The sequence below is a fragment of the Schistocerca nitens genome, chromosome 11, assembly GCF_023898315.1.
Source record: "Schistocerca nitens isolate TAMUIC-IGC-003100 chromosome 11, iqSchNite1.1, whole genome shotgun sequence".
NCBI lineage: Eukaryota > Metazoa > Arthropoda > Insecta > Orthoptera > Acrididae > Schistocerca > Schistocerca nitens.
The window spans coordinates 74,326,453-74,346,241 of record NC_064624.1 but is presented as its reverse complement, the minus strand read 5'-3'; the positions used below and the strand labels follow the sequence as shown (position 1 = coordinate 74,346,241).

Here is a 19,789-nt window from a genome sequence, read left to right as displayed (position 1 = left end):
ATTTTTCCTATGCTGCAGATGATCTTCCATGATAGTTATTATGTTTAGTATATGTCTCTTGGATGATGATTGTCCTTTGCTACATTTCACTGGAGACAGGATTTGTGGCTCTCTGTCTCATAAGAATGATGAACTGCATGGCTTGACACCTGTTTCAATATCACTTTCACTTGTTAAGCGCATATTATCGTCAATGTACTCCTCATGCACATTGTCTGCACTGTCTAGAGTATACGACTTCACATTTTCCACTGGCTCATTCTGCAGCTATGCTAAATTTCACCAGCCATTTCTTTCGCACTCTGTGAAATTCCTTGGGTTCCTCTATGATGAAATGTCAACTTCAGCAACTGTAGTAGATAATAATGCAGTGTTTGGTTTATTTATGGTTACCATATCTGTACTTTGTATCAACATCACTATCACTGTAGCACTGTTGTAAGTTAGTCATCAACTAAGTAGTTCAACTACACTCTGCGGACACATGCTGTGCTTACCATTGGATGCTTCCATTTTCACCCCCTGTTGCCATTAGCAGCCAATATTGTAGTAGCATTGCAGAAAATGTATGGGGCGTCAAATGTAAATATTATTGGCCATTTGTTACCTCAAACTCGAGGGGTTCCTTGTAAGTTGGTTGATAGCTGCACAGGAGGGGTGGGTGACTGAGGAAAAATTAATGCAGTACGTTGAACAATATCAATATGGTAGACAATGAGTAACTGTGAAACTGGGTGTCACACTCTTAGAGCCATAGTTATTTTGATTTTGCTCTGCACACATTTTATTTATTTGTGATGATAACCTGTCCCAAAATCTGGTTTGTGGACTGGATTCGCTGAGCTAGAGATGGAGACTGAATTTGGAAAGTTGAAGAAGATAGAAAGCAGTTCTATAATTTTAATATAGTAAATGCATAGTGTCTGAAGTTGAAAGCCTAGTGTAAAATGGACATATTCACAGTGGAGAACTGGCCTTAAGCAAGACCCCAGGGGCCAGGTCTTATCTGTGGCACTACCTAGTTTCAGTAGCACTTGGAGTAATCTGGAAGAAGCCACTGTGAATTATTGCAGTAGCAACTGCTGGCTGGTAAGTACAGTATGGCAATGCATGGTCAGAACAAAATGTATGCACGAAGTTTGCAAGATGGGCTAGCCACACTCAGTGGGAAACTGCACTGCACAGTGAACATAGCCATAGTGGGCAGGACAGTGTCATTACACCAGGGCAGGTATCTTGTTGTGAATTGTGACTGGGTGTAGGGTTCTAGTGCAAAAAATGTGGTACACAGCCTCAGAAATACATGGCATATTGAAACTGATTTATTCAGAGACCACCTGATCCCAGGTCTGGGACAGATCATGAGATGACTGGGCACTGACAGCTGCTACCAGTACTGAGTCTCCTTGCTGGATTAGGTGCCACAGTGCCATTTACCTGCCATCTGCCCTGCCCCAGTCCCTCTACTGTCAGAGATCAGTTGTTACGTCCCATGCATGGCAGTCTTCCCATGGTCTTATGGTGGATGCAAGCCAAGCCTGAGTCACCTTAGTCAATGCAGTGCAGGCATCCACCACTGCAGAACACAGCCAACACAGAGTGTGTATACCACTGATGCCAAGGTCATTGTTCACTGTTGGTCCGGTTGTCACACAGACTGACATCAGTGTTTCAGGGTGCCTTTTGCAAGCAGCTCCTCTAAAGGGCAGAAACAGGTGCCTGTCAGCCTTCACCAGCGAGGATCACCAGAGGGAGGCCTTTCTGTCACACATTGCTAATGAAGTGACACGTATCTGTAGTTAATATTTCTCTGTCGTCCTTATGTCACTGAGACCTACCAGCCTGTCACCACCACCACCAGTCACTGAACTGAATGCTGCCAACCACTTTTCAGAGTGGTTTTAGAATAGACATGGCCATCTACACTCCGCAGTCTGTAAGTAGGTTTAAGTATGTAACTATTACATTTGCAGAATAGCTTTAATCCTGTCAGGGTATTTGGAAATGTGTTTCTAAAATGTCTGATACCTTTTTGGCTATTGGAAATGGACGATATTATTCTGTGTCCCACACTTCATAATATTTCTTTTACTTTATGTAACTTTAGAAATCAGATGTAAAATTACGAAATATTTGTCCTTCCAGTGTGTTTCATACACAGACAGCCACAAAACACAAGTTGTTTATGGGCCTAAATAGTTTATAGCAACGTTTGAAAATTACAGTTTGTGTGCAGTTGTACAGTCAAATATTCAAGACAATGTAAATCAAGGTGTATGATGATATATGTGTACTTCAATATCTTAAACAGATAAACATTTATTATTTTTGTGTACCAGACACGTTTGCTGTTTTTCTGTTTTCACATGTGAAATAGACATCAAAGCACTTCAAACCTCCAGACTGTTTATTTGTTAGAACAGTACACTCTGTCGATAATAACATGAAGGATGACATTCCTTGGTTGACACTTGCATCCCAAAGAAGAATCATCAAATGCATGATGAAGCCAACTATAATCAAATTTCTGTCTAAATGCGGTTTCATTCCAAGCGTTCAACTGTCCCTTCTAGTGGAATGAACTACCTATTATATTTCCTAGTTAAGCTATAACACTGTAATGTTACACTTACTGACAAAAAGTGCTTAATACTGTTCATTTCAGAATTTGTGGACTAATTATTACTTATGTTGACATTGAATAAGTCATTCTCACTGTCACCCTTCATATCTTTACAATCTCTTTCCCAGTAGAACAGCTGATCATAAACGCATTGTTATGCCAATCCTGATGAATGGTAAGATATGAAACAAAGTGAAAGACAGTAAAACGAGATCACAAAAAATAAAGCAACTGAAAACTATATAGCTGCCAGAACTATGAAAAGCTACTGAGGTGTGGGGCAGAAAAGTTGCTGTATGTTTAAATTGGTCAATATCACACAGACGTCTGAGAGGTGGTGTGACTACTCGTCACCCAGGTGGCCGGGAACTGCTTAATCTCATCAGAAGCACCTGAGGAGCCACAAAGCATGACAACTCGTAAGCAGAAGTAAACTGTTTAACCCCTCACCAACTTGATCTTCATTTCTTTCCCTGCTGTATAATCCTGTAAATGGTTCTTACCTGTCTGGTTATCTTTTGTATTTCTGATAGTGCATTTATATGAAAGCGTGTAACATACTTCAGGTAGCCAGAAAAATACTTTTCTGTATAACTTCTTTTCAGACAAAACAGTAGCAAGTAAAGTAATAGCCCTGACAGCAATAACTGTGTTGTATATTTTGTGAGTACTGATGACTTCTCAATTTTTATATAGCCACATCGTGTTGTCTGCCTCCATACATTTGTTTTCATTATGGTATGCACCCCACAGCTATGAGTATCGTGCATCACTCTAGCTTCACAAGAGGGCTGACTGTAGTTAATTATCTGAAAGCTAAAATCTTGGTGGTTGCAAACCTGATCCTGTTTCAGTCAACAAAAAAGATCATGTTAAATATCTGCTCAACCAGACAATAGCTAAGTGAGCCCTGAAACCTTGAAGTTTAAAAATAGAATATGCATCAATTACTCCCATCGAGATAAGGCATTCTCTCCCCATTTACACAGTTTCGTTTTTTGCTCTAAAAGAAAGTTATGTAGAGAGATCAAGTTCACTGCAGCACTTATTATAAAACGTTCTGAATCAATTATTTCGAAAAGTGGTTTCCCAAATTACGTGAAAAATATATGAAATACATAAATCTTTATTCAAAACATGAACGCAATATCACTGGTCATTTAATTTAAATGCTTTAAGTCAAACAGCATCATGTCCAATCTTTTGCATCATTCCCTATCTCTCACCAGTTACAAACAATTTCGACATGCAATTCAATTTGCAGCTGAAAGTGACGATGATCCAGGTGTTCTGGATGACTCACAAGACGACAAAGGTGCAGCGGTCAGTGAAGTTGATGGAGTGGTGAGAGGCGGACATGGTCACAGAACATTGGGTACCTGACATGGTGAGGCAGTTCATCATGGAAGAGTAAGAGGAAGCAGTGTGTGGCATCCACTCCCTGGGAGGAAGTGGAGAGTTCCAGTGGCACCAAGTGGACAAACAGGTAGGCTCAGCACTCAGAATGTTGCGCAAGATACTGGGCGGACGAGACATGCCAAACAATATGTCTGCTATATGTCAGCCACCCGATCCTGAAAGTGATAAAGTACACTGAAGAAAAGGCTCACAGAACAGTTAGCAGTAATAAGCGTGGAAGAACTGGATTCTTTCACTGGATTACTCTGTGGTCATGGAGAATATTGTACTTGTGCTATTTCTTACAAAGACTTATGGAGCAGAAAGTGGGGACCTCCATTCTTTCAAAATACCGTGCCAAGGAACAGATTTGCAGAAATATGCAGTCATCTTTGGTTTGATTCTATGTGATCCTGAAGACAACATAAAGAAACTGATATGGTAAACTTTGCCCTGCTTTGAAAATATGGAATCTATTCACTGCCAATTGCATTGCCTACTACAAGCCAGATGAGAACATAACTGTCAAAGAGCAACTGCATCGTTGCAGGAGCAGGTGCTCATTCATACAGTACATTCCCAGTAAATCTGATGTGTATGGGATAAAATACTGGGTTTTGTGTGATGATGACAAGCACAACATCAGGAATGGATTCCCTTACCACGCCAAACGTGAAATTCATTATCCAAGCAATGGTCTTAGTGACCATGTCACTGTGAAGTTTACACAGCTATTCCTTATCTGTGGTCATATCACGACTGACAACTTACTCACCTCTGTGAACTGGCGGATAAGCTGAAACAAAAAGGAACAAGTTTGCAGTAAGAACTGGAGATGGTATGCAGCACACTTCTACAAGTCTGGCGACAATCCCCTCTCGGTATACCAAGGAGAGAGGAAGAAAAAAGTCGTTATTCTGAGTAACGTGCATGCCAGATATCAGGTGAATGAGAATGCTGACCATAAAGTTTTATAGTGAAACTAATGGTCGAGTCGATATAGTTGACCAAATGGCTAGACACTAGAGTGTCTGACCTTGCACCAATGGCCTGTGTAAGTCATACAATGTTCTTGACCTTGCCGTGATCAACGTTCACACATCTTTTAAGTTACTTAACTCTAAGAAGATTTCATGCTGAGACTTTATCCTCAGAGTAGCGGATGAGTTTACTGCCCTCTACATTTTGCAGAGAGGAGCCAATCTCCACATGCAGGCACTCGATACTGGCACTGGCGGATATGTAAACTGAAGGCACTGTCACATTCAGATTTCCTGCAAATAACAAAAGGAGAATAAAACATAAAACTTGTGCTTCAAATGCAAGTATGTGTGCAAAATCTGCCAAGCGAAAAAAAAAAACTCTTGTTGACTGTCTGAACTGTGGGCTCAGTCCAGCTGTGACAATTATGTCAAATCTTTATTCCTAAATATTTGCAAATACTTATAAGCTGAAGTACTTTGTTCTTATGTTTTACTTTCTTCATTGCTATAAGCAAGAAAACTTGCATAACATTTTAGTCGCCTGCTGTGTTTTGGAATGTTTCACAAATACTCGGTACTTACCTTATTCATCTGTAAAAGTAAAAAGACTATCAGTACTTACGTAAACAGTTAATTATGGCCCTGTTTGAATCTTTTTATGAAGAAAAATATTGTTACATATGATTGATGAAGGACTGCGGAATTTCTTCTTCAAAATTTAAAATAAAAAGTTTAATGCAGAAAGTTTATGTTTGACAGACACCAAATTATCCCTTCATTATGCCTTAGAGTTTTCATGAACATATTGTCATCATGGCCAACACTGAAAACGCCACCCAGATACAAATAAAATAGTTTCCAACTGTGGGTCAAGAATGACCCACATGATAGTATTAGATGTATAGCAAAGTCCAGTAATTCTAGTGTTAAGAGCGCCAATACAACAAACATACAAACAGGAACCATTTTATTTTACATAAGTAAAATAATTAAATTTGCTTTTTTAAAACGTATATAGACATATACACTGAAACGCCAAAGAAACTGGTACAGGCAAATACAGAGCTATGTAAACAGGTAGAATACAGCGCTGTGGTCAGCAATGGTTATACAAGACAAAAGTGTCTGGCGCAATTGTTAGATTGGTTACTGCCACGATAATGAGAGGTGATCAAGATTTAAGTTTGAGCATGGTGCTATAGTCGGCACATGAGTAATGGACACAGCATCTCTGAGGTAACAATGAAGTGGGGATTGTCCCATATGACCATTTGTCTAGTGCGACATGAGTATCAGTAATCCAGTGAAACATCAAATCTCTGAGATCTCTGCAGCCAGAAAAAGATCCTGCATGAACGGGAACAACTACACGTGTATCCTTGATGACTGCACATCTCACCTGGACCCCTCAATGCCAACATTGGACTGTTGATGACTTGAAACATGTTGCCTGGTTGGACGAGTATCACTTCAAATTGTATCGAGCAGATGGACCTGTATGGCTATAGAGACAATCTCGTAGATCCTTGGGCCCTGCATGTCAGTAGGGGACTGTTAAAGCTGGTGGGGGCTCAGTAATGGTGTGGAGCGCATGCAGTTGGAGTGATATGGGACCCATGATATGTCTAGATATGACTCTGCCAGGAGACATGTGCGTAAGCATCCTGTGTGATCACTTGCATCCATTCGTGTCGATTGTACATTCCGACGGACTTGGGCAATTCCAGCAGGACAATGCAACACCCCACACATCCAGAATTGCTATGGAGTGGCTCCAGAACACTCATCTGAGTTTAAACACTTCTGCTGGCCACCAAACTCCCCAGACATGAACATTATTGAGCGTATCTGGAGAGCCTTGCAACATGCTGTTCAGAAGAGAACTCCAACCCCTTATACTCTTACGGATTTATGGATAGCCCTGCAGGGTTCATGGTGTCAATTCAGTCCAGCACTACTCCATACATTAATTGAGTCCATGCCACGTTGTGTTGTGGCACTTCTGTGTACTCTGCACAGTAATAGGCAGGTGTACTAGTTTCATTGGCTCTTCAGTGTACAAAGGTAATAATTTGCATGCGACTTTATAACAAGAAATGGCATGAAGTAAATCAAACCACAGTTTAATATTTACACTTCTTATCTTTATGCCTTAATATGTGCACAGTGCATAGATTGACAGATATGATATATTAAAATCTGTAGAATAAAAGTGTACATTTTACAATCAGAAGATTGTGTACATAAGATATCCATAACTAGTAAATTTTAAAATGGAAGAAAAAGATGAAATGAAGTTGGCTAGATAGGGGCCATGTTGTATCAAACATTATGTAGTCAATATGTTGTTAAAAATAGCAAAAAACCATAGGTGATTGCAGTGCAACTGTTCGTTTAGTATTGCAAATGGGATCTGTGACTGGTGCATATAAATCTCTCTCTTCCAAAATGTCCAATTCACACTCTAGGTGAAACATGAGTGATGTTCATTCCTTTGTCAGTCAGAGTCGTGGAATGCGCTTCTTGTAACAATTGTCAGCCAAAGGCTGTGTTATTTTGTATGTGTGTTCCCTGGATCTGGTAACAATATCCCTTCTGGTCTGCCGATTAAATACAATCACAAGATCAACATCCACTCTTATACACTTCAGACATTGCTACTGGCCTATCGCCCCCATCCATGGAATTACGCAAAAGCGACCAGAGGATTTTTGGAAGCAGAAGCCTATTTGCATCTAAGCCTTTATTAATGTGTGTGCAATTTTTTCACAATATGAGCCCAAAAAAGAAATGGAGGCAATTTAGCCCTTTCGTTTTCTAATGCAGGTTCAGGTTTTCTTATCTGCTAAAAACTGTCTCTGATAAGTCACATACAAAGTTTCCAGAGTATAGCTAATCATTTTATTGTATCTATTTCTCTGTTCATATTCTCACAACTTTGGTGGAACTTAGCTAGTCTGTTAAACATTGACAGAAAATAGATACATGAAATTATAAAGAAATCTAGACCTTTATCTGCTTACAGTCGTTGATAAATATCAATGGGTACAGATGAATATCTCTGATAGTGCGACTGCAGGGACAAATGTAGTGTGTGGACAGAAAGTTAGAAAGTGTGGGTCTCATGGACAGCGTGTCAGAGATAAGTCGCTGCAGTTGTACTATCGTTTGTGTCCTCGGTGGCTCAGCCAGAAAGAGCGTCTGCCATGTAAGCAGGAGGTCTTGGGTTCTAGTCCTCATCAGGGTACACATTTTTCAACTGTCCCTGTTGATATTTATCAACGCCTGTAAGCAGCTAAAAGTGTAGATTTCATTACAATTTCATTCTTCTAGAGCTGCAAGATCACCAATGATATCTGTACAGATACCAGCTTTATGTGAACATAGACACATCCATAGATACAAGTGAGTGAGATACGTTTTCTCTAATTATAATGTCAGAAGTTGTAGGTTCGTGAAAAATGTGTGAGATAAGCCTTTCCCCTTCCCTTATAATTTTTAAATCGAGAAAATTAAGGAAATTTTTTGCTAACTCAACTGTAATCTGAATTTTTCTGTGTACTTGGATAAGAGTATGCACAACATATTTTATATCCTGATCACTTGTATGATAGAGAATGAAAATGTCATCTATGTATCTGTGTTGGATGGCAATGAAATTATTAATTGATTCATTATTTGCAAAGAAACTATTCTCAAGGTCATTTATGAAAGGATACTCAAAAGACTACATCATATGGAATGCTGATATTTTTGGTGATAGATGATATTATTGAAAATGAAAGAATTAAAGGCCAAGGTATGGCATATGACCTCGTAAATTTCACCAATATTTAGTTTTCTGTACTGTGGAAGGTTTTTCTAGGAAATTTCATCTCTTTAACAAACTTGGGCATTTCAGCTGATGAGAAAAATTTATAGAGAAAATGTTTAGGTCTCCATTCTGTATCATGGAAGTGATCAGGATATGAAAAATGTGCATGCTTTGAAACAAGTACACAGCAAAATTCAGTTTAGAGAAAGACAGTTACCTCACTTTTGTTGTTTAAAAAATAACAAGGGGAGGGTTAAAACTTATCCATATTTTTTGCAAACCTGTAACTTCTGACATTATGATTAGTGATGATTCATATCACCCACTTGCACATAAACATGCCTATTTCCTGTCAGTGTTCACCAGACTAGCTAACCTGGACCTAAGTTGTGAGAATACTAACAGAGGAATAGATACAATTGTGCACCTTGGATTAGCTAATGGTTACTCTGAAAAAATTATGTGATTTATGGAATAAAGTTTATAGCAAACAAAACTCTCAGCCTACAGTAGCAAATGAAAAGGCTAATTACTCCTCCATTTGCTTTTTGGGCACTCAGAACACTTGTCTGTACATAAAAATCTCGGTTTGCTTTGGCATAATTCCATGGAGAGAGAGATAAGGCAGGTACCAAAAGTCTCGGGATTATAGGACTAGATGTGAATTTTGTGACTGTATTTATAGGAGACAGACAAGTAGAAATTTGGCTGCCAGATTCAGGGAACATACATACAAAAATAATACTGCCCTAGGCTGTCACCTGTTACAAGAAGGGCATTCCATGCTCCTGATTGACAGAGGAATGAATAGCCTGTGTGTTGAACCTAAAGAGCATGAATTGGATGTTCTGGAAGAGATAGAGATTTGTATGCATCAGTCACATAACCCTCTTTCGGTACTAATGAACAGTTGCACTATAGTCACGAATGGTTCTTTGACATTTTAACAACATATTGGCAACTAAATTTTTGATACATCACAACCCTATCTTGCCACTTCGCTTTCTTCTTATTTGTGTACTTGAAAATTGACTAATTCTGCGTACCTTAAAATCCTATGATCTTCATATTATCCTATGTACAGCATTATTCAAGCCATTTTAGTACATTATGTCTGTTAGTTCTTCGCCATACATGTATTAGGGCACGAAAATAAGAAGTGTAAATATTAAAATGTGGTTTTATTTGTTATGACCCTTCTTTTTATAATGTGACATGTAAATGATAAGCTTGTATACTGTGGAGTGTCAGCTATCATTGCAGCATACCCCTACGATGCACAGTACCAAACCCTGGTGACCAGCAGAGGGAGGAATCACACCTAATGATAATGCAAAATAATTTAAGAAGTGTTGTACAATGGATATGTCTTACTTAAATGAAAATTAATAGTGATGGCCCAAATGAGCATGAAACAAATTGGTTCTACTCCACCCACATAGGTATATTAATGGGAAGAGGGATCTTATAGCTGTGAATGGAAACAAATGGTCACTATAACAATTAGATTTATTCCTTTTAGACGTGAAAATTACTCACTGAAGAAGAATCAGTGACAGCTAGGCAAGGGAGTACAACTATGAAGCATAACCTTGAAACAGTAGATGAAGTACAGCTACATTAATAATTTGCAGTCGTGGACAGTGACTGTGTAAGTTGTTAAATGTAGAAGGCACACAGAGAGATAGGAGTGAACACCATAAGACTGGCAAAATGCACACTGGGAACAATCAGTTGACTGCATGACTTTAAAACTGCATACTTGGCTCTTGAAGGGATTGAATAAACTTTGCGTCTGAGTGGCATTGGTGGGTGTGACAATGGCCCAACTTTACCAAACACGTGGGGAGTAAATAAAGAAGATGGTGGCATCAACGGCTGGAGAATATTATTTCAGTCCACTCTTTCTGATTAGTGCTCCTTCTACTGGCAGCAAGACTCGTATCATCAGTCTTCTCTTTAGAACACTCTCTCTCTCTCTCTCTCTCTCTCTCTCTCTCTCTATATATATATATATATATATATATATATATATATATGTATATATATATATATATATATATATATATATATATATATATATATATAGCACTCCGTCTTCAGGCCACAAGTGGCCCATCGGGACCATCCGACCGCCGTGTCATCCCCAGGCGAGGATGCGGATAGGAGGGGCGGGTGGTCAGCACACCGCTCTCCCGGTCGTTTTGATGGTTTTCTTTGACCGGAGCCGCTACTATTCGGTCGAGTAGCTCCTCAGTTGGCATCACGAGGCTGAGTGCACCCCGAAAAATGGCAACAGCACATGGCGGCCCGGATGGTCACCCATCCAAGCGCCGGCCACGTCCGACAGCGCTTAACTTCGGTGATCTGACGGGAACCGGTGTAACCACTGCGGCAAGGCCGTTGCCCTTAGAACTCTCTACCCCTTCGTAAATTCTGTAAAAGCTTAACATGAAGTCCTTACTCTGCAAAAGCCTAAAGTGAAGTAACTGCTCTGCCAAAGCCTAACATGAAGTAACGAACTAGAGACATGTTTGGGTGCTAGTTTTGTTTTTGTTTTGCACACTCATGATCTGACAAGAGATTTGCCATGGTTGATAATTCAACATGGTGCCAAGTGAGACGTCCAAACGTTCCTCAAGTATACTCATCTGCAGACCATCTCACCTAGTCATACATATGGGTGTAATGGGAACTTTATTTCAGGGAACACATTGTAAGAAAGGAACACCAACTACTACTATATTGCACATTCATAACACACTGTTTCTATAATGTCCTTGTTTGATGGCAGAGCCATTAGAGTTTCACACACACACACACACACACACACACACACACACATTCACAGAGATGGCCTGTTATTAGTGTTTATGCATACTCAATTCAATTTTCAATAAATGACCTCTATCTCAGTCACTAAATCTAAACCATTGTCTATTACAGAATATATGTAAATTCTGACTTGTAGGGAAAACATGCACCATGTTATATCAAATCAGAAGTACATAGTGTCATACAGCTAAACAGAAATATAACAGACTGGAATCAGGTGAATAGTAAACCATAGATAAAGATAATAATAAACAATTTCAGAGCACATTTTCAAAACAATTAAAATATAAGTAAAATTATTCTTATGATGCTTGCATTGCTGTATGGCTGTATATAAGTACAAATCAGAAAATACACATCAATCAAACATGGCACAAATAAAAATTCCATTGATGGGTATTAATACTATAACCTGGAAGTACTCTCAATAATTGTTCATCAGCAACACTTAGGCTGCTGTGTGAATAATTTGACATAGACATCAGTAAATGAGTATTTATGATAAGATTCAAAAGCAGTATCAAGAAAAATTGGCATAAATGATTATAGCTACTCAAAAATAATGATTTAAAACTAAGAAATTATGACACTGCTAATGAGGTATGACAAAATATTACCTGAATAGTGCAATAAACATGAAAATAGAACATTCGCTGTAAGTAATATATTGCATTGATGATGGGATGCTTTAAAACTGAGATAGTAGTGTATGTTGGTGCACAAGCTAGTTCTTTACAATGATTATGAAGCCAGTCTGTGATACGAATTGGCCCTGAAATGTACATGACAAAAAGACAGAAAATGCAAAGCAAAAGTCACATCACTGTTCTGCACTACAACCCTGTTCATCATATGAATATTTTCTGTACAACATCTGACACTTATGACGAGTATACAATTATAAAGTGTTCATAGTTCCAGCCAAATCTTCTTATGGATGTGCAGTGTGAATCATTTTCCAAAGTTTGTTACTTGTGCACATAACGAGCATTGATTAGAGTCAATGTGCTCACTAGCATAGAACTTATATCCATAGTCTGTTCTTTATGGTAATAAATCTATCTCCACCTCTCTCACAGTGTATAGCAACTAGCTCAAAGGTCTGACCAGTGTTCAGTTGCTTACATGAAAAATCTCAGAAGTCTTCATGACTTACAAGTGGTGGGGCGAGTGTCACATCATTCTCTCACAAACATACAGTAAAATGATTTCGATGTTAACAGCAGTGTTCTGCTTGTATCTGTCTGGCATGACTCATGATGCCAGTACATAAAGAGAGTTCGTTGTTCTTTGAAAGTGTTGTGATAACCACATTTGTTGCATGACATTGTGATGCCTAAATGTTCATAGAAATTTCTTGGGATAGACTTCCACTCACATTCGTTCATGCGTCTTGTCAACTTAAAGTCTATGTGTTAGTTCATTATGTTGACACAGGTTAAATGACCTTTGTCGTCTCGTCTATCTGCAGGATACTGGAGCCAACATTAGCAATAAGTGGGTCAGCATGATGTAAAATATTTTTGTCATACTCAAGGTCTTGTTGAGGGTCTTTTCCTTGGAACAGAGAAAGACAGATTGTTGTTGTTGCCCTTTTACCTGAAGACTTGCTTGGCGATGACAGAAAATTGGTTTCGCCTGTTGGAAGCCACAGCTTCTGACAGCGGTTGTGTGCTCTCCCAGGGCCGCGTAGGGGCGGGCGCCCCTTCCTGTCCTCGGTCAAGGCCAGATGTCCTCATATGGTCAGCTACAGCGGGTGACATCCTCAAATCAGTTTTTAGCTGTCACAACTCTTACATTGTAATTGTCATTGAATGGTTGTAGCACTGAACATTAAATTACAGTAGAGAAAAGTTACAGGAAACCATTGCACAGGACGACCATGCCTACACCATAAAAGGTAATCCTAACGAGAAATTATGCAACAGTGGTGCTGACAGTTCTGTGGCCTACAATGAACTTTACATTTGAATAAGTATATGAGAAAAGACAATATTATATTCGACATGATAGCCCAACAGTACTTATTACGACTCGGTGACCTTAAAACTACTAAAATCTAATAATGAAGAAGTACCTCGGTGATAAAACTCTCAAGTTACTGCCGCTATATGCCCTATGAACTGTCTACCAGTTTACAAAATATTTACAGCATGGTTCTGGCTTATGTGGCCTCACAAAACTTTTAGTTCTGAATAATTTTTTAGTAACACAGTTCAAATGACGGCTCTGTGGCCTAAAAAAATTACAGTATAATCGGAACTGAGGCTCTTAGGCCTTCAAATAAAACTCAAGTACTGGGGACCCTCTGCCTATTAAACGGTTTATGAATTTATGTATATTATATACATATATGACTAGGGTTCCATACCTGTAAAAATTTTATTACATATTGAGTCTCGTCGACCAGATGATAAAATCAAATAAAATTTAAAAGCAAAATCAATATTTATGATGTCCACTGAAAAAGAACTCGTTCATTAGTAGGCATAGTCACAGTTAGTAAACATGCAATTGGTGATGAATGGCGTGTAGTTGTATTGTTAAAGACACTTTCCCACAGTTATTATCAAGTCCTACAATCAACTACTGTGATGGTAATGTAAGTGATTACACTCCCTGAGTTTCATGGTAGGTCTTCGCCTCTCTTTTCCTCTCCTTTTTAATCAAAAAATGTTTTCATAAGGCAGTTTCGGATCATTCAATAACGAAGAACAAAACATACATTTAATAATTTCACAAAGCATAAATTTTAGTAAATCCACTCATTAAAATTACAAAAACTTTTTACACTTACTTCCTGGCCCTATCTGCATTGCTTTCCACATTAACTCTATTCTTACTCTTACCAATACTTAACCTTCGTTGGCGGTATTATTGCTATAAAATGGTTTAATAAATGGTGTCATACCAGACAGTCTTCACATTCCCTGCAAACAGCACTCTATCACCTTTGGCAACAAACCTTCAGTCCTATCTCACTGCCAGTAATAATCGCCCTGTGCATCATCCAACTTATTTTACATATCAATAACAACACGCAAGGCCCCCTTATGGAGTAAATACACCCGACTTCTCGCCCAGTGCCGTAATTACTAAAATTCTTTCAATACTGTCTCATCGGCTTAAACCTCACCAGAAAGTCGTCCACACCATTATTGCTCTCTTCTTCTCACACTCGCCCAGCTATAAACGTGTTCATTTACTGAAGGAATTTCTTGAGGTGGGAAACGTCTACCTTTAGATTTTCGTGTCCTTGAAGTCTCCATTTCCATAGCATGCTCATCAATAAACATCTTGACTCAGTATGACCCACAGTATATATAGAAAAAAGGCTGATAAGTCTTTTTTGTTCATTACATCCTCCTTGTTTTCTGTAACCCTTCATTGTTCAGAAACTGTTTCCATCACATTGCGCTCTTCAGTTATTTTCTGGCATCTCATATCAAATAGTTATTTATTTTCTGGATACATCTGCCTGTCTAAATACCAATGATCCACATCTCGTGATCTCTCTTACTGCACTCCCAGTACACAAAATACTTTCTGGCTTCTTATGTTGTCTCATCACATCAAAGCAGCTATTCACTTTCTGCACATAAACACAAGTCCACATCCCTATTTTTCAATGTTCACAAATTCTCCTATCGCACTTCCAGTGCACAAAATATCTTCCCCTACTTAATTACTTACTCGTAGCCTAACTTAACCTTTATGTACATCCAATACCTAATGACTATTCCCATCGTCAATGTTGAACCACGTGCCCCATGGGTCGTCCTTGTCATCGCTACTTATCACTTATATTGTATTTTGCGCTGTTTTCACTAACAGAAGCGCCAGACCTCTTGGTTCTATGACACGATCCTTTCTTTGTTTAATTTAGGTTCTCTGTTTGCGCATTGATTCTCATCTCTACTGGAGTGTTGTTATCTTCCGTAAGTCGGAATCCCACACCATACCTTTCTTGTGAGGAGAAACAATGTAAACGTTTTTTCCAGGCGCAGCTAGTGTATTGCAACCTAAGTTCTTATAATTGATATCGTCGTCCCCTGACTCGCTAGACCAAACAAACGTCTTCCCATTCGTCAAAATTCTTATCGGACCCTTCATCCACTAATTCATTGTTTTCTGTGACCACTTCCGTGGTCGCTTCCCTTTTTTTTGTACTTCAGCTGACACAGGTGGTTCACTCTCTTCTTCTTACACTCTTAAATTTTCATCCTGTGTTCCCACTAATTTAGTGCCTTTGCTTTGGGGTGACGAACGGCCTGCATAAGTAGTCTCCCTGCCTTCTGTCTCTATTTCATTTTCGCCTATTTCCTTTATCCGAATTCCTGCATTTTGTAGTAATGTGTTCCCTCATTAGTTAAAATGATACCTAGCATTTCAAAATTTTCCTTTCACAAATCATTCTAATTATTCTCGAAATTTAATCTAAATTATTTCCTGTCAGATTACATTAGTGCATACCTCTGTTTCAAGGACAAGACTACCTTGTAGAACCTGAGAAAGTCTGTTCCATGAAACACGTTTAGAGACAGGTTTATTATAATTAAGACATGCGACGGGCATATGAAGTCGGTTCTGGGTTGCTTCTTTACTTCTGTACATGTTCCCTGTATTGCACCCCACAATCTCCTCCCTTGCATTCTAAACATAGGCCATTTCTTATTCTTGTCGCACATGTCATATGTGTCCTTATGAAATACCGAGACTTGACTTCCTGTATCTCAATGGCACGATACAGTTACTTCCCTAATCTCTAATCAAATATTGGATATGCAAAATCCTCCATTCTGTTGTCGAACTTAGTGACATCCTGTAACCGAACCCACCAACTGCAATGTGAACAATTCATTTTTAATTGAAGTCTAAGAATCGCATGCAATGTAACTTTCTAATGCTTCAGTAGTGGGGAAAGTATTTCTTTTAGTTAAGAAACTAACGATTTTTAGCTATTGTTTTGATATTTAATACGGTACAGAATAATGTTATTACATGCTTTGACACCTACGGAGCTACAAGAAAACGAGCTGCTGTATCGTTTTACAGCCAGGCAGCACATAACCCAAATGCTGCCTCGCGTATCATCACAAAAAATAGTCTTACTTGCCACTCTTCTCTCTCTCTCTCTCTCTCTCTCTCTCTCTATTCCCAAAAGACGAGGATCTTATTTTCGCTCAGTAGAGCATTGGCATTTAATCTACACTATATACTTGTTGCTATTGTGGTGGTTCTAACAATATTCAGTTGCAGAATCGACCATGTGTAACCCAACAAAATATTGTTAATTTTGGGCAACTATTTTAATCTTGGTCACTCTCCGAAGCACGACGAAGGTAACAGTACTCAATCTGCAAAAATTTCGACACGCAATAAAGGATATCACACTGAATAAACATTTCACTGCCTACCTTATAGTTTTATTCCTACCGCAGTAGCGAACGTATCGTAGACTGGTATAATCATACCACATGACAAACACTCTAAAAATACACTAATTCTGCAAAGATTAATGGCAGCCAGCTTAGATGTTGGTTAACTGTTTCTGAAATGAATTTATGTTAAGAAAATTTTAAATGTTCTCTTTGGAATTTAGATGGATGCAAGCTGCGAGATTCAGACATAGCTCAGTGGCTACCATCTTGAAAATTAACACCTACGAGGGAGGAGGTAGGCACTGCGTTTATCCCATATACAGGCGCACTCTCGGGGAAAATCGCCCGCATTTTGAAGGAACACCGGGTCGGAACTGTGTTTTGTCCTCCGAATAAAACTCGTGCACTGGTGGGGAGCGCCAAAGATGACCTCGGTTTGAGGAAGGCCGGCGTGTACCAGATTCCGTGTCAATGTGGCAAGTCGTATATTGGTCAGACGATGCGTACCGTCGAGGATCGATGCCGTGAACACCAGAGGCACACTCGACTGATGTATCCGAGCATGTCGGCGGTCGCTGAACATTGTTTGTCGGAAAATCACGCTATGGAGTATGAACGCACGAGGATTCTGGTACAGACGTCGAGATACTGGGACAGCGTTGTTAGAGAGGCCATCGTAATTCGCACCAATGACGACCTCATAAACCGTGACTGTGGCTATAATCTTAGCAAGGCTTGGGAACCAGTGATTGGGTTAATCAAGAGTAAATCGAGCAAATGTATAGTTGTGACGACCACGGCGGACAGAGCCATAACACCGACGACATCTCAGACGCCGTCGCAATCTGTTTCACCGCGCGACCGTGGCGCGGGGCGCGGACGGCGGAGTGAGCGCGCCGCGGGAGGAGGGTATTTAAATCGGCCGCCGCCGCGACCGAACCCAGTGTACGGCTCTCCGTGCCGGCACGTTCACAAGAGCTCAGTCCGTCAGTTCACCTGATGATGGCGACATGTATGATCGCCGAAATATTGTGCCCGTTGGACACTGTAGACCGGCAGTACACCCGTGGATATTTTGATTATCAAATACGCCGGGAGAAACTCAAGAATCACTTACATAGTTTGAAAATTGGGTAACAGAAGATCAAGTGAAAGTAATCTCAAAATTCGAAGCATTAAGTGGATTCGCAATGCGAACGGATAATGTTATGTGCACACCAACAAATATAAAGCTGTATTTTCCAGCTAAAAACAGTTATGACGATTTTCAATGTCATGCTTCTTACAATATTTCATACGATATTTTGACTGCTTAGATTATTCAAAATTATTTAAATGGATAGTGATAAGGAATTAAGGATTTAGTTGGTAACTTTAGGATAATGACTTTAATAAACACTTTTAACTAACTGAAACTGTTCAGTAATAAGATATAAGATTTATGACTGTAGCATTCGTTACACTTCTAACTACTTAGATTTAATAAAAAGTCTCGCCTTGTTTATCTGGTGCTGTAGCTGAAGACTTCAGGTTGATAACTGGCTAGGCTCTTCACGTCTCCAGTAAGATAGAATGAATTTATTACTACCACACTCTTTGTGGTAGTCATTTTCCTAGAAGCTGCATCAGCTCAAAATTCGGTCTTACATTAACGTTGGATATTCTTGCTTTCCAAAAACCGCATTTTCTGGGGACGACCTTATGTCAAAAATACCACCTCCGTACCAACTTTCACTTGATCGTGTACAATTTTAGCACTCACAAAATTTTGACGTGGCCGTATGTGACACAGCTCCATACACACATCAGGTTCCCTTGCCTGTGACTTCTGTCTTTTGGTTTCGTTCCATCTTTTCCACGCCGCTTGGCGCCAAGGTCATCTGTAGAACTATGGCTTGAAAACCCTGAGTGGATTCCAAACTTTCTTATTTGCTTTATCGAAAGTATTGTATATATTCAAATAAACCATGAGTATCACAGCCATTATAATTTTAAAAACCATTCGTTATTATGCTTTTGCTTCCCTTAAACAATATCAGTTACTCCACCTACTTTAAACAGATTGTGAAAGGAATTTAATATCACTAGACAACATTGACATATTTAACAATATTTGAAAAATTGGTAGTGACACTTTAACTGAAAAATTTTCATAGATTTTTCGTGCAGATTTAAGCTGGTACGTTACAACATTCTCACAATTTCCTCTTTAACTCTTCAAAATCGACAAGTATGACTCCTGACAGCTGAAGTCCATTTTTGAGGTGAAATCTCGGTCCTTAATCAGCTTTCCTCGTGTTCCTTCCTTTTTCATTTATTTATAGATTCCTTCGTGGATCTGGACCTCAATCTTCAACAATTTCTGTACCCTCTCCTCGTTCATTATCACGTCGTCTGTGATTTCATCTATCGTCTATTTGATATGATTGCGCCCACGAATTGCACTAAAAATTTCTGTTCCACTTGTTACTGTTTTTGCGGAGTAGGTCCCTTCCACGCCAGTTCCCTTTCGGTACCCCATGTTATGATGGACCATAGTGCATTTGCACAAACTGCACTACTTACCCGACCTTTGTTTCCCAATCGTAACCAAGTTCACTAAGCAACAACAAGACTGCGTTTGTATTGTCCATACCACAACGTGCTAACTGCATTGGCAGTTTCGTTTGGCAGATCCCTATCAGTTCCTTGGCCTCAAAAGATTGTCCAAAAATCGATTACTAATAACCATTTCACTGAACGGATTTAGAAATTG

General features: G+C 39.3%; 1 protein-coding gene and 1 pseudogene across 2 annotated transcripts in view; one reads left to right on the top strand and one right to left on the bottom strand.

The window, feature by feature from the left end:
* Positions 1 to 19,789, top strand: part of LOC126212868 (zinc finger protein 664-like) — a 250,682-nt gene that overhangs the window by 193,117 nt on the left and 37,776 nt on the right. Inside the window, exon 8 of one of the 2 annotated variants that reach the window (XM_049940361.1) lies at positions 3,888 to 4,110. The exons of the other annotated variant lie outside the window; for it this stretch is intronic. Within the exon in view, the coding sequence (XP_049796318.1) occupies positions 3,888 to 3,891 (4 nt within the window). The 3' untranslated portion in view covers positions 3,892 to 4,110. Of the gene's footprint in view, positions 1 to 3,887; positions 4,111 to 19,789 lie in introns of those variants that run through there. 2 annotated transcript variants of the gene reach the window in all.
* On the bottom strand, positions 11,109 to 11,226 carry LOC126214026 (5S ribosomal RNA; annotated as a pseudogene).